Source organism: Falco naumanni, chromosome 2 (genome assembly GCF_017639655.2).
Source record: "Falco naumanni isolate bFalNau1 chromosome 2, bFalNau1.pat, whole genome shotgun sequence".
NCBI classification, from domain to species: Eukaryota; Metazoa; Chordata; class Aves; order Falconiformes; family Falconidae; genus Falco; species Falco naumanni.
The window spans coordinates 27,425,824-27,441,129 of NC_054055.1; the positions used below are offsets into that span (position 1 = coordinate 27,425,824).

The 15,306-nt window shown below is 33.8% G+C and overlaps 1 protein-coding gene across 1 annotated transcript in view; it reads right to left on the reverse strand.

Moving 5' to 3' along the window:
• Window positions 1-15,306, reverse strand: part of DEUP1 (deuterosome assembly protein 1) — a 44,614-nt gene that overhangs the window by 16,853 nt on the left and 12,455 nt on the right. The window contains exons 5-10 of the mRNA XM_040583422.1: window positions 12,064-12,198; window positions 9,010-9,123; window positions 6,340-6,552; window positions 3,290-3,435; window positions 2,571-2,676; window positions 816-1,013 (exon numbers count right to left, since the gene is read on the reverse strand). Coding sequence (XP_040439356.1) covers window positions 816-1,013; window positions 2,571-2,676; window positions 3,290-3,435; window positions 6,340-6,552; window positions 9,010-9,123; window positions 12,064-12,198 — 912 coding nt within the window. The remainder of the gene's footprint in view (window positions 1-815; window positions 1,014-2,570; window positions 2,677-3,289; window positions 3,436-6,339; window positions 6,553-9,009; window positions 9,124-12,063; window positions 12,199-15,306) is intronic.

Below are 15,306 nucleotides of genomic sequence, written 5' to 3' on the forward strand. Positions count from 1 at the left end.
TTACATTTTTGAAAGAAGTGGTTACTTAGGAAAATAAGAGTTCACATCACATGCAATTATGAGATACAAAGAGGGACAGATTTTTCAGTCTACTGAAACTGGACGAAATCCTAGTCATGAAGCCTAGGAACAATATCCACTCTTAGTGATACAGTAGGGAATATGGCCTGGTAAAGAGTGCCACACACTAGAAGACGTCTCTCATTTTCCCACACCAACTTTCCTATTAAAAGTATTAAATGGATCACAATTTTTAATATGCAGTGACCCTCTCAGAAAACCCAGAGATACCCAGAAACCTCTCAATATGAAGGTTTTCATATTTGATTTACAAAATCAAGAAATGAAGATAACATTTGTTTTTAAAACAAATTTGCCATTAAAAGACTGGTATCTGACAGTTTTCAGCTTTAAAATTACCAGAATTTTCTAAGCAGATTTGTAACGTTCTTGGAAAAGCTTTAAAAAAACCTGAAAAATTAGGAAACGTTCTAGATGATCTAATAAATGGTTCTAATGATAAAGAAGCGCATATATTAACAACAAACTGGAAGTTTTCAAGATCTTTTGCATGTTAAAATGGTAACTACATTTGATGGTCCGAATGAACTGCAATTTAGATTTACAATCGACATTTACTGGTGCTTTCTTGTTCCAGTATCAATTCGGCTGTTTTAGTAATACTTCACAGATATTACAGCACTGCTGATGAAAACTACAGCAAGAAATGTAAATGTCCTTTTTCACAGATAATGTATGTCATTATCAATAGTGTGGAGTAAAATGATCTAGGCTGGTTTTTCCTGCTTGCATACCTGTTGTTTTGTTAGCAATTTGTCTTTTATCTCTAACTCCATTTTTAACTGTCTTTCCAGAAGACTAGCTTTCTCCATGATAGTTGCTATAGTGATCTCCTTTTGATGAAGCTCTTCTGTCAGGTCAGAGATTTCTGTCTTCATTCTTTCCTGCTCAGAGCAACGAGACTGCTCCTCTTGATAAACATGGTTTCTTATCTGTAGCAAATATGTTTCAAAAAAGAAAAAATGTGGTGCAGTAAATATGATTGCATCACTTGCTACATATCAGTGACTTCTTTTGGTGTTGCTTCCAAGACACCAACTCTTCTAACAGAATCAGAAATTTTTGAGATTTTATAATAAAATGTCTTAATGAGTCAGTGCACATAGCTTCATTTATATTTACATCTTTTTGCAACCCTTGCCTTGTGCTTTCATTTGCCTATTTAATATTAGAAATGAACAAAATACAAGGCATTTAAATTAATATTTTAAAAGAATGTAATAAAAATAATGTTAATTTTAGGAATTGGAATTTATGGCAAAGAATATCCAAGGAAATAGCTATTCAATAAACCTAATTTATTTATATTGCTCCTAAATTAATTTAGGTTTAAAATATGTTTAATGCAGCCTAAATTAACTTAGAAGCAATATAAATACATCAATGTAGAGACTCTTTAATGAGAAACTATGTTAGAAATAAAGAGTATATATGGTAAATCACTTAATGAGAATTTTTCCTGTCATTATATATAAAAATCAAAGTCAGGCTTTCTGCACTATCTCCTGTGCAGAGCTCTCCAAAGAACCAACACAAAGATCGTTTTCATAATCTTTCTACTATAACCAACAATTTAGTACCGATAGATTTTTTTATTAGGTAAGAAACAAAACTACAAAACCCAGCATAACAACCTTTGAACCCATTTCAATCATTGCTTGCAGTACTGTACACGATCAGTAACAGATGGCATTTCATTTTTATTTATGCAAACTACACAGAAATACTAGAATTGTAAACAAATACATGTAGATGCAAAAACCCTAAGAGCTAGATCACGACTCATGTGCCAAAATTGCTGCATCCAAGTCACCTGCATCCAATCAGAGGTATTCCTGCTTACATTGCTACTCAACAAAACCACAACATGCCTGTAAGAGGATTTCTTGAGCATCCTCTACTCCCAAAGTGTTTTGGCCTGCCAAGCCATATGCCATTCCACAGTGCCATGACATTACTGCTTGCACACAGCACCTCTGAAATATGTAATGCAATGTGATGCATCGTTCAAATTAAAAAACACTGCCTTAGACTGTGCAGCAGGTGACTGATTAAGCTTAGCCTTGTGTGGGTACCTGCCATAGTGACTTGTATCAGTTGATCCATCTTACATCTAAGACCACCTACAAACTACTACTTACTTCTTATAGCCTATTAATTACTCATAGCCTTGGAGAATTTTTTACTTGCATGGTTTTATCTGAATCACAGTGAAGCTTAGGCTTGGTCTCTTCCATTATTTCAATGAAGTAGCTAGCTCTGTTAGTGCACAGAAGCAGAATGTCAATTTTACAGCTGTACAACTACCTCTGGAAATGTAACCATATATGAAAACTTTTTCATATATGCAAATTTCATGCTCTCCTAAACCCACAACTTATCCTCCTGCTCTCTTTTGTGTATGTACATACCCAAGGTCAGTACTTTGCTCTCTTCTGTGAATGCTATTTTGCAGCTCAGACCTGGAAATACTTAATAATATGAAATACCTTGTTTAGCTCTTCTTGTTGGTGTCCTTGACTTTGTGCCAATAGTAATAACTCAGTGTTTTTATTTTCTAGTTGCTCAGTAAATTGTACACAAGATGACTGATGCCTTTAAATAAGACATAAACAAAACATGAAATAAGAACATTCAATAACCTTTACCTTACAGTATCCTCTCCACAGTTTTAAACTGTGGAAGACTTGCTTGCTTGCTGATGAAAAAAAACCCACAAAACAACCATAGATTTGGCCTAAACGAGATTGGATCTTGAGAGTTTTCTAGAGATTAAGGACAATGCAAATGTGTGCAGAAAGAATCCTGATGTCTCCTGTAGACTGGTATTTCATATAATCTCAAAGAGCTACACTAGATTAGATAAATCGTAAAAAGATTAATGTTTTACGCAAAGGAGGTTAGGGAAAATCTCAATCACACTACTTCCAAAGTATTTTAATGCCAAGAAAATGAAAGAGATTGTAAACATACAAATAGAAATATATGAAATGCATTGATTTGCAAGGATGTAAGCAGCATTAAAGCTTTTTAACAGAGCCAGCACCTATTGCCTGCAATCTCTTCATATATAATTGCCAATGAAAATGTTTATTCTAAAATTGTTTAGAAACTGGCATTTGACTCCAGAGTATTTTATTAAACAGACTTAACTTAAATCAAATATATGAAAGAAGTTAGTAGCTCAGAAGTACTTATTAATGCATACTTTATTTGAATTTCCTGCATATCTTTATTCTCTCTGATTTTCAATAATTCTGTAGGCAACTGTTGGCATTCCAGTTGTATCCTTCTCCAGAGAGCATCCCATGACTGCAGCTCACTTCTCATTTCTGAAAAGCCTGCCTCCATGTTCTAAAGAAACAAGCAAATACATGAATAGTTGAATAAAATTAGATAGCTCAAAATGCTGTATTTTAAGACATCATTTTCAATACTGGTATAATTTGTATGAAAGGACATACGTGCTTTTATTTTGAGTTTCATTTCTGAAAAAGGCATTGCTTTCATGTCAGTTCCTTCCTTTCTCCAGAAACGGCATCTAAAAATCAAATGCTGAATATTTTTTAGCTTTTGTGATGTACCAATTCATCTGTCTCTGAAACTATCCTAGGAAACATCATTCAGAAGTTCTTTATTCTACTAAATGCATCAAAAATACAGTTTGCTTGTTTCAGCAGGTTCTGTACCCTAGAGCATGCTTCACATGTAAGAATTAGGGCCATAAGTAACTTCATTTTCTATTTTCCTAACAACATTTCCAAATTTATAAGCTTGAAAACTATAAGGCTATAGAAAGGCAGGATTAGGAGCATGTCTTCATTAAACACTGCCTAGAAGCTTGGAGCAGATACACCTAGATATCTACTTAGATAAGGTGTGTGCTCCAAAACTAGTTCTATCTGCATGGAGTGAATTCCCTATTCAAATAAAAGTCACAAAGTTTTCAAACAGTCACAACAAGATTTTTCTTAGGGACACCACAAATCTTAGCTCTATTTTACCTTTAATTTCTGATTGGTAATGTGATAGACAACCTGAAGATACATATACATTTCACATCATAACATCTGAATTCCCCAAAAAATCAGAATTCCCTCAAAATATACTGAAAACATATTAAGAAAATAACTTGGAAATATAACCCACAAATAACAAAAGTAGCAATAATAATCAAATTATTGCAACAACAACAATAATAATAATAATAATATCCAGAGAATACTTATTTCCGCTCACCCAAAATCCAAAAGCATGTTCCAGATTAAAAAGAAAAGGATTTCCTAAGGATGTTGATCCTTTGCCTTTAAAATTATTACACTAAAAGCACTAGCATTTTTGGTAATTTCTTGATTTTATTTTAATATAGTTTACATGTTTAAAATAAAAAATAAAGCCTTTAAACTTTCAAAAGACAACTGGAATCCAGAAATGAAACCGCAAGCAAGGAACTTCAAAGGTTTATTTCCCTTAGAGCCTCATATGTGAATGACCTTCCTTCCAAGAAGCCTGTGGTTTTCCTCTGGCTGAATGGGCTGCTGAAGACAGATATGAAGCGCTTTTGCGTTTTTTATAGCATATATAGATTAATTCATCTTATCCTTTGTTAAATTAAGGCTGAGAGAGCTTTTTTAAACTCTGAAATGCAAGTCTGGGCATATTGAAGTGAAATAAAGCTTAATGAACTGTTAAAAATGTCTGCAAGACTTGCTTATGATCATCTTCATGACTTCAACATTGAAGAAATAGCCACAATTATTTTATAATATATGAATTTGGGGGAGGGTTATCCCTCTGACTTCATTCTAGGGTGGATAAGGGCAATGGATGCTGCACAACTGTGTGGTAGAACTCATACAATCTGTGGCAGACTGCAGTCATACATATTTACATAAATTGTATTTTCTTCTGTGAATTACAATAGCAGCAACAACAGCAGCCGCAGCTGCAGCTGCAATAACAACTGCAACAGAACTTCAAGTAAAGAATTTCACACATCACTTAAAAAAATAATTTAGATATGTACCACTTAGTATTTTAGAAAATATCTATTGCATCTAGTTTAGTTTAGAAAATATCTAATTCAATATAACTTTTTAATAGTTTGTTTCAAGCTGAAAACTACCAAATCCTCTCTTCTGTGAAGTTTTGCTTCAACTAGCTTACCGTGTTCAATACAAAAAGCAAGTCTCAGATCAGCTCCTGTTCTAATTCTACTCAAAGCTGTTTGTGGTAGGTTGACCCTTGCTGGATGCCAGGTGACCACTAGAGCCACTCGATCACTTCCCCTCCTCAGCTGGACAGGGGAGAGAAAATATAATGAAAAGCTTGTGGCTGGAGATAAGGACAGGGATGGATCACTCACCAATTACCATCACAGGCCAACACCTGAAAGCATCCTCCACCACATACATTAATTCCTATAGCGTACACTGCTTATGCAGTTAAAACTCTGCAAGGTTGTCTATAAACAGAAATAGATTATCTTTCTTCAGAAAAAGCTGAAGTTACTATAGGCTACTCAGTATATTACTGAACCTTGAAGTGCTTACATACATAAGAAAATATACTAATTTGTATACGTTATATATATATAAAAAAGCAACAAGAATCTCATTCCAGATCTGTTTCAAAAACAGCTAATAAAAAAGGCTGTAAAGACCTTGTATTATCTCAATCTTGTCAGAACTCATATATCTTGACCAAAAGAAGAGGCCTAAATGGTTGTCTTCATAGATCAGTGCTATGCTGAAAACTGGTAAACTAGGGATAAGATAAAACCTGATGGTTCTTCACTTGGTTGGCGACTTAAAAATTCATTGACTGCAAAATCTTCTTTCAATAATAATAAAGGATACTATACACTTTTCTATATAATTATTTACTAGCTATATGGCACAGTGCACAAGCTGTAAATCAGATAAGGAGACCTCATAGAAGTAATTTATATACAAGGAACCAAGTGAACTAGGCTAAGTTCTTGTCGATGCTACAGATACAGGAAAGTTATAATACCCTAGATAAACAGACAAGAACAAAAGATACTACTGCATATCAAACATTTATGTTTTCTCTTTAAGTGTTACTCAAAAAATTGTACTGCTCACAGCTCGTTCTGTGTTCTTGCAAAGAGTATACCTGATGTACATATCTTTTATATTGGCTTCTCAGTAAAGCTTTTTGAAGTATACTCCTAAGTAATTAATTATCCAACATTAATTCCACAGTTGTCATGAAAAGAACCCCAACTATTACTACCTGGAACTGGTTTTGGTACATTTTTAGAACCTCTCGGAGTTTTAGATTTTCCTCTTCCAGTTTATTCTTGTTTATTGCCATTTCATTCACAGTTGCCTTTAGGTTTTCAATAATCAGCTCGTCCTTTTCACTGTTGGGATGGCCATAAGTAATCACCTCTTCTTGGTTTTGTTTCTTATTGCTTATTTGGAATTGATAATTCTGGGTCTGCTTCTATAAAACAAGAAAATCTTTTAAGTGAAATTCAATAATTACTTGTAAATTGCTAGGACCAAACCATTACTCCTAAAATCCTAAAGCTATTTCCATCTACACCAGGATTTGCTTAGAAAAAATGGCACAACTGGAATAGTTTGCATTACTTCTCTAAAGGATATTTCCTTTTTTTTAAGCCTCATATTCCTGCCCTCCATAAAAAATGCTTCAGAAACTTTCAAGGACACAGAATTTTTTCAAGGATGTTTCTCCTCTGCTGTGTATTTCCCTAGCACTTATTGTTAATTAGCCTCAAATATGAGAAAGATGATTATGATGACCTACTCAAAGCAGTTACCTATACAAAACAATTTGAGAGAAATGTTCTTTGATTCATCGAACTCAGTAGGAGTTGTGTGTGTGTGTGTGCCTCAGGGAAGATACTAACCTTTGACTAGAAGGCCAGCATTACGTAGTTCATGTATAAAGAGCTCAGTTACTACAGGAACTGTACTTTGATATCATTATCCTTAAACTTGGGGAAGAATCTTTTGAACATTCTGCAGTTCCATACTCTATTCAGTTTCTTGTACTAATTAAAATCTAAAATGAAAACTTCAGAAGATTGGTATTGCCAGTATTTGTGAATTCACAAGCATCATGAAGAAACATAATTACTATAGTAACTGGTTTTGCTGTTCAAAAACCTATCAACACGGATCCCTCTACTGGGAGATTAACAAGCAGCAGTAATCTTTCAGAACATTGAGAATTAGCTGAAAAATGACAACAAAATATAACCTGGAAAACATCTATCATGTGCAGAGATCAAGTTGAGCAAGAAAATGTATATTAAAAATAAAGAGGGTTACAAATACCATATTTCATTGACAAGGGCTGCAAAAACGCATGCTTGAGATGGCTTTTGATGTCATTGACTATGTTCCCAGAATTTCTGTTGGCTGAACACCTAAGTAGAACTGACCACTGGCTGCATATCAAATAAGAAGCTAAAAGAAATCTGCAGATAAGTTTCATTTCCATAGATAACAAATTAAGGTCCCTTTGACATCTAAGTTATGGAGTTTCACATACCAAAATGTTAAAACAACCTGTCAAAAATATAGTGCAAGACTCCAGCTGGAAATCAAAGATCTCACAAAAGAGGAATTTGAGACAAAGACACAGGACCAGTTAATGCTTTTGAAACAGTTAAGGGGTAATAGTCCATCAGACTGCTATTTAGTAAATTAGTCAGTGTGATGTTACAGTTGTGAAGAAAATTGTCTTCAAAGGAAGTTCATTGATGGCAGTGAAAGCCTCAACAGAAAAATGTGAATGATCACCTTGAGTACTCTATTTTGACTTGTCTAACTGTATGATCAACATGCATCACTCAGTAGTTTCATCTAGTCAAAGCCTTGGTTTTTTTAACACCTTTGTATGGAAGTTCAATAGTTGCAATATAATGCTTCAAGCATCTAAACCCAAAACTTAACAATCATCCTTGGAAACTCTGGATACAGGTAAAGAGTCTCATAGGCATTGTTAGGAGTCTTTTACTAGATTAAGATCCTGTGAGCTTAGTAACAGTGGAAAAGGGGATTACCAGTCAGCAACGTAACTGGCTTCACCTTACTTCATTTTCTAGCTGTATTCTAGCCCAGTTAATTTTTAAGTTATTTTCTTCTTTTTTTTTTTTTTTTTTTTTTTTTTTTGAGCAGGACAGGTCATCAAGACATCATTAAATCAATATTTTGTTCTGGATTGGAAGGAATTAAAAAAATTTAAAAATCCTAGATCAATAGGCTATATATAAAAAAAATAATAAGCAAATTGACAAGTGAAAAAGAATCACAAAGTCAACTAAAGACTGAATGGTAACTTGAAAGCTGAAAAATATGATAAAAAAGGAATAAGTGATCCAACAAATAACTTCAAGTGTGATTTTGGAGTGCACGTAGAAATTATTTTTTCTGTGTAGATTATATTAATGTATATTTATGATCTTCAGAAAGATGAGTGATATCTTATATTTGAGGAAACTATATTTGAGTCAACATAGTAATGATGTACCACTTATTTAGAAAGATACTTTTCAATAAATTGTCATCATGATTAATTGCATATTAGTAAAAAGCATAGATGATAAAAGTATCTCCAGAGTATACTTAAACAGTAAAAAGGAGCAGTGCTTTTTGCAGGTTTTTTTATCAGATGTATTGTAATGTTCATCATGATACTTATTTTCTCATTTTCATTAGAAAAATATTAAAATAAAAATAACTGTATGTATCACTAGATCTTTCAGTATGTGCTTGCCTTACCTAAAAAGCAATGTGTTCACTACAATATCGATGTATTGTCAGATTCACTATAAGTTTAGTGGTGTTCAGATTTTTAAAATTAAGTTAATCAGCTGCAGCTGAGCTAACAGCTCGTTTTCTTCCTAAAGCAGGAAGACAGGCATTTTACCTGAAATAAATGACATTTCTCGGACAGTAATTTTTGTTGACCATCTAAATAAATGAGATGATTTTGGCAGATTGTCCCCTTCTTATCCCATTCTCTTGATTTTGCCTTAAATTCCTGAAAGACAGCAAAACAAAGCTAGTAAACACAGGGAAAATAACTTTATATAAAAATCCTTAATCTAAATAACTTTTAAATTTGTATAGTTCTAAGAAAAATTTCATTCTTTAATTAATACATAATCTTTCCATAATTTGGGGAAGAAGAAAAAAAGAACAATTATATAAATCAGCCATGCAGTCATCTCCACCAGAAAAAATCCAGTCTTAAGGGCTGTTTATCTGAAAAAATGGGTGGTAAACATACTCACTGAATAAAAATGATAAAATATTTTGAATCACTTCCATTGCTGTAGATTTTAGAGTTATGACTATAAAACAACTATCTTATAGGAGGATAGTTCCTGTAACTTTAAAGCTATATCAGTGTCAAGTAGAGTAATCAGCAGGGAATCAAATCCTTAATATTCAGAGGAATTTTTTGAGTGCTTTTTTTCCCCTTTCTTTTTTTTTTTTTTAACAAATGGGACAGCAGCTACTGTGAACAAATTTTACTTCCTGCTCTCTTTACAATTTCTACTTCTGGTTCTGAGTTCACCTAGTTTAAAAAAAAACAAACTTGCCTAACAAATTCTGTTACATTAGATTTATCTAATACTGATTTTGTATTTCCATTTATAGTGTATTTGAATTTGCTCTTAAATCATACCAGAGCTTATATGTTCACAACTAGACTTTAAAGGCAGTATCCTTGAAAACAAGTAGGACTCCAGTTACTAGAGCTCTCGTTCTTTTAGTTTGAAGAGTTAGCAAAGTAACAGAATACTGTTTTATACAGTGAAAACTGTAACACTTATAAGCTGTTATGAGAATTTCCTTTTTCACAATCAAAATGTTGGTTCCAACAGTTAAATGATTTTTTATAATTATCCTAAACTGGTATATTCCCCAAATTTTAAAAAATAAGCTTTTATGTGCTACTGAAATAAAATTGAATGCTTTCCAACATAGATTAATACAAATCTTCTCTTACAGCTTTCCTAATATCTGCTTTGGCATTTTAAACCAATAAACATCTTCCCATTTTACAAAATGTGATACAAATGGATTTTCAGACTACTTAATGAGGACTGCAGGTTCAAGGCCTTACTAAAGTGCTGCTGAGCTTAGATTTTCAATACAGTAATTATTTCCTGAATACTAGAATTTGCTGAATATATTCTAAGCGCTCATTTTTCATACTGCATAATTAATCAAATTATAGCATTGTGTTACATTATTTTCACATTTTAATTTTGAATAAGGTTATTCTCAAATTGGCTGGATCAGACAGTTTCACAGTAGTGATATAGTTAGTCAACGATAGATATATAACCCATTTATTATTGTTGTAGTAGCAGAAGTTGGCAGCTACGCTGCAGTCCAAAGCATAGGAGCTTTTCTAATGGTAAGGACTCTTCCATGTGGAAAAGACAGCAACATTATGCAGAGTTAGGATGTGCCTAGGATGTGTCCGGTTACGTAGGCACAGTCACCTGAAGGTTGCAGAAGTTAATACAGAAGATAGGCAAGTCCAAAATAAAGATCCTGAAAGTACTTAAAATGTACCAGGCATTAACGTTCTGATTGTAAAGTTCTCAAAGTGTCTAAACCATCTACATCATAAATCTACATCAAATCTACACCATAAACCTGTAAGCCTTCACAATGCTTAGCAGCTAGGCAACTAGCTCGCACTTTCAAGTGACATCTCCCTACAGGACCCTGTTTAGTAAATACTCAAAGCACACACCATGTGATCACGCTCTTCAGAAAGGAAGGCCAGAGAAAATGTGAATTTTTTTTGTGATCCCTCAATGCTTCATCAGAATAGTGGTTGGACTGTTCTCCCCATATGTGGAAGACTCAGTTTAATAATCTTCCTTCCAGACAGAATCTGAACCATAATCTTCCCATGTTCATTTTCTACCTAACAAACATTATTTTTCAACAGGCTTTTGAATTTTTCCTTTTGAAGTTGTTTCACTTTGCACAGGATACCAGCAAATTTATGGAATAAGTAAAAAAGAAGGAGCAAAAATTAGCACAGCTAGAGATTATATCACTCAGTTCTAAGAAATGAGACTGGATATCAGTTTTTGCAACAGGCATATAGCCAGAAGAATATCTGGGGAGAAGCCATCACTTGGAGGCACATTCTCTATGCTAGTTCTCTGTGCTGGCTAACCCTCCTGCTGGCCCAATAAATATTTGATTATTCCACAGATCATAAAGCAACATCTAACTCTGAGAAGTCAAGGCTGGAACTTATGATTAGAAATCAGTATCTTCCTGTATCCAAGAATAATTCAGCTAAAATCCATTCTGTGACCAGAGGGATAGGGAATATGACTGAATCCTCCTCAATGTCTCATATTATCTAGTCCCCCCCCTCAGTATGCTGGATTCTGTGGAATTTATTTTTAAGAGCTTAATCCTTCCTCATGCATTACCTAGGCCTAGGGAAACTAGGCACTGAGGTCAAGGTTGTAGATTCCCTCAGGCACATGGGTGCTGGCAACATATGTGTGTAACAAGCAATTTTCCAGTCCTATAATCTTTTTCTATCTAGTCCTACATGGTCAAAATTGCCCTGAGGTCTATAAAACTTGAATTAATAGTAAGTATTATGTGACAGTATCCTGCATATGTAAAAGGTCTCATGCCTCTAGAGATTATATTATCCAGTATACATATATTAATCAGGAAAAAAGTAAAATCTATTTATAGTTACTCTTATGAAGAAAATTATCTATATTAACTCACCAAACTATAAACACCCTAATAAAACTTGGATAAAAGAAAAACCTGAACATTAAACTATGCACCTTTTCTTGCCAGAGCAAGAAAATTATATAATTTTTGTAGAATTATCATGGAATTATAGTTTACAACTGTAAAACACAAATTAGTTCTAAAAGAATATTAAAATTAGAATATAATAACAAAGCATTCTTACCTCAAATTTCTTACAGAAATTGCTCAGTTCAGATGGTGTCTCTAGACTTTCTTCATATTTTTCTCTAATTTCAACCTTTTTTTCTTTTAACTGATATGACTGTAGCTTTTCATAACTATGTGTCAACTCTGAAAACTAAAAAGGAAAGCAGAGTTGAATATGCAGAATTTGTCAAAGATGACCATGTGGACAAACTTTTCTTTAGACTACAATTGCCAATTGCAGCTTCAGCATTCTAAATAATTAATGTAACAAAGAATCAATTAATAAAGTAATTTTATTAGAGATAATCAAGACTAAGCTTTCATACAAATGTTAACTAACTGTTCAAATGGGTTCATTTGACAGCTACTTAATTCTGCTCAAGTTCTTTATAGCACTGCTACCCATAGTGTCATTTCCTCTACAATGTTTATATGAAATGTTCTATACTTGTTTACTGCCATCTTGTGTTGACATTTTTAAAGGGTGCTTCACTAGCCAGAATGAAAGATTATCATTAACGCATTTTAATCTTGCATATTTCTTTTCTATCATGAAAATTATTGAAACATTAGGTGTGTAATGATTGCATTCTTCTGAAAACCTTAAGTACCAAAAAGTGTCTATGAGAATTAGACACTAAATACTGTTCTGCCTATTGATCTTACCATGAAAGTGTGACTTAGGAGTCAAAGGCAGAGAAGGGAAGGTACTAGCAGAAGTACCAGCCTTTCCAGAAGAAAACAGTCTCTTCAGAAAAATGGCCAATCTGAACAACAGTTAGCTATACTACACAAGCAAAGGGGCTAGTGGCCATTAAGAGGTTTGATGCAGCAAACTGACATTGTCTGGTACAGCTATGTACATCTGCTTTAAAAAAAAAAAAAAAAAAAAAAAGAAAGAAAGAAACCCAAGGATATTGTAAAAGGAAATCCTAAAAATATGGTCTTGAGGGAAGCTGAGGGAAAGAACTTTGTAAAGAATGTTGAGCAGAACAGAAGCTTACAACTATCATGTCTCTTGGTTCATTTCTTTACATTCAGGTATATATGACTTAAAAATTTCTGACTATAACATAAAGTTCTTTGTCTAACCAAACAAAATCCATAAATCTTATATTTTTGTTAACTGCTCAAGTGAACTACTGTCTGGAAAAAAAATAGTTCCAAGGAAGTAATTGGAGAAGGAATGGAATCCTATTGAACCAACATGGAATGAGCGATTGAGGTCTGTGCAGATAACAAAGATGGCCAAAGAAGTCCAGAAAAGATATGGAATAGGAGAAGTGGAGTTAAAAAAGAATCTGGAAACTTCACAGAGACATCTGAGATGATTTTGGGAACTCATAATATAGAACACCAAAAAAGAATTGAAAACATGACCCGAAGATAGATTGCCCTAGACAAGAAAGTTTCATGAAATGGTGACATACAGGGATAGATTTGACCAACTTGGAATTTCTGAACAGAAATCCTGTGACCTGGACTTACAAAGCTGAGATTTCATCTTCAGAACAAAATCAAAACCCTTGCAGAGAAGCTGCCTACATTTGAAATAGACCTTGCCAGAGTTAAGATAAAATATTTAAAACAGGTCATTGTTTTCACACTCAAACAACATGGAACTCATTGTCTTTGGAAGAAAGATATAATTTTTCAAATAACAGGAGTGTTGCTCTTGAATATATTATGGCATATGTGAATTGCCTGGGAAGAGCAAACTCAGATGAAGACAGGTATTAGACTGTTCATGCTAAAAAGGCTAGGAAATATAGGATCCAACACTTCGGTGAATCAGTTTAAAATGGAACAGAACGGCCAAAATGAGAAAATTTAGTTTAAATATTAGAATTATTTAATGAAAGTAGGATATTTCAGACAGATTATAGTCTGGATGTTATCATGACTGGAAACTAGAACAAAACTTTGTTGTTCTATTTGCTTGTTGAGTAAGTATATAAAAAGATGATGCATTTGGCATTTTAGTGAGTTCTGGGGTAGAATACATCTAAGTTTAGATTTCTGAAAGTTAGACATCCAAGCCTGAGTTACTTTGCATTAGAAAAGACTGCCTTCAAATGCTTAGTCATTTCAGCTATCTTAAATTCTCATCATACACTGACATGAATTATATTCTAGGGGTGTCCATTTCCCTCCGTTGATTCTAAAGGGAGCCAGAGGTAGCTCTGACATAGCCATCTAGCTTTTAAATGTCGAAGTGAGGCAAATCATTACCAAAGTGCTTTGAGCAAGAATGGATTCTTGTTCTTTTGCTGAGGGACTTCTGTCATTTTCAAAATGAGAATAACTACTAAACATTTAAATAGGAAAAAAGAAAGGAAAAAAATAATGAAGTTGAATGAATCCCTAAAGTTTTGCTGTTTAATTATGACAAAATGTTGTACATTTGAATGAGTGCAGCAGTGTGGCCTAAGGGTTTCAGGTTACATATCAGGAATCATTTGCCCAATACAAGAAGAATACAGGTTCTACTGCATTCAACCGGCAGGCAATCAATTCAGTGGGAATGTTGCTCATTGAACAGCGACTTTCATCATTGGCAAGGGTAAATAGCACTGAGGACCACAGAAGCAATATATTAGAGAGAAATTTGTTCTGAATAGCCTAACATTCTGAGAGTTAGAAAAATTGATCCTTTCTATTTCTACCAAGATTAGGAAGGGACAAAAACTGGGAGGGATTTTAAGAATAACTCTGCAGAGAAAGATACAATGCTACTGGTAAATAGTAACACACCATTTGTGCAAAACTAAATTGTAGCTCTTAAGGTACAGTGCAGAAGGAAGTATAACTTTCAAGTGAGGGTAAGAACCAAAAGAAGGGAGACAAAGGAGATAAGGCAAAGATTAATACTGTCAGGGAAGCTCTATATTTCAGATATGAGTTTGTGCAGCTGAGAATTGGGTAAATTAAAGTCTTTCTGTTGTAAAGACTGCAGTATGGTAACTTAAGAAAGAAACTCAATAAGGAGAAGTGGAAAAAGGTAGGGGAGCAGGGTGGGATAGTCTTATTGTCTAGCGTAGGTGCTTGGAATTGTTCTGATGGCAAATCTGTTTATCACATAGAGTATCTAGGCAGGCCTCCTAACTTAAGCATTTACCAGTTTACTTCTTTCATCAGTGTGTACTGGATGGATATTTCATGAAGAAACATGGTTTGGTGAAAGAAGATGAATGAGAATTGGAAAATAAAATGCAAATAGCATCAGTGCTGGAATCTTTGGTAAAATAAATAGGATGGC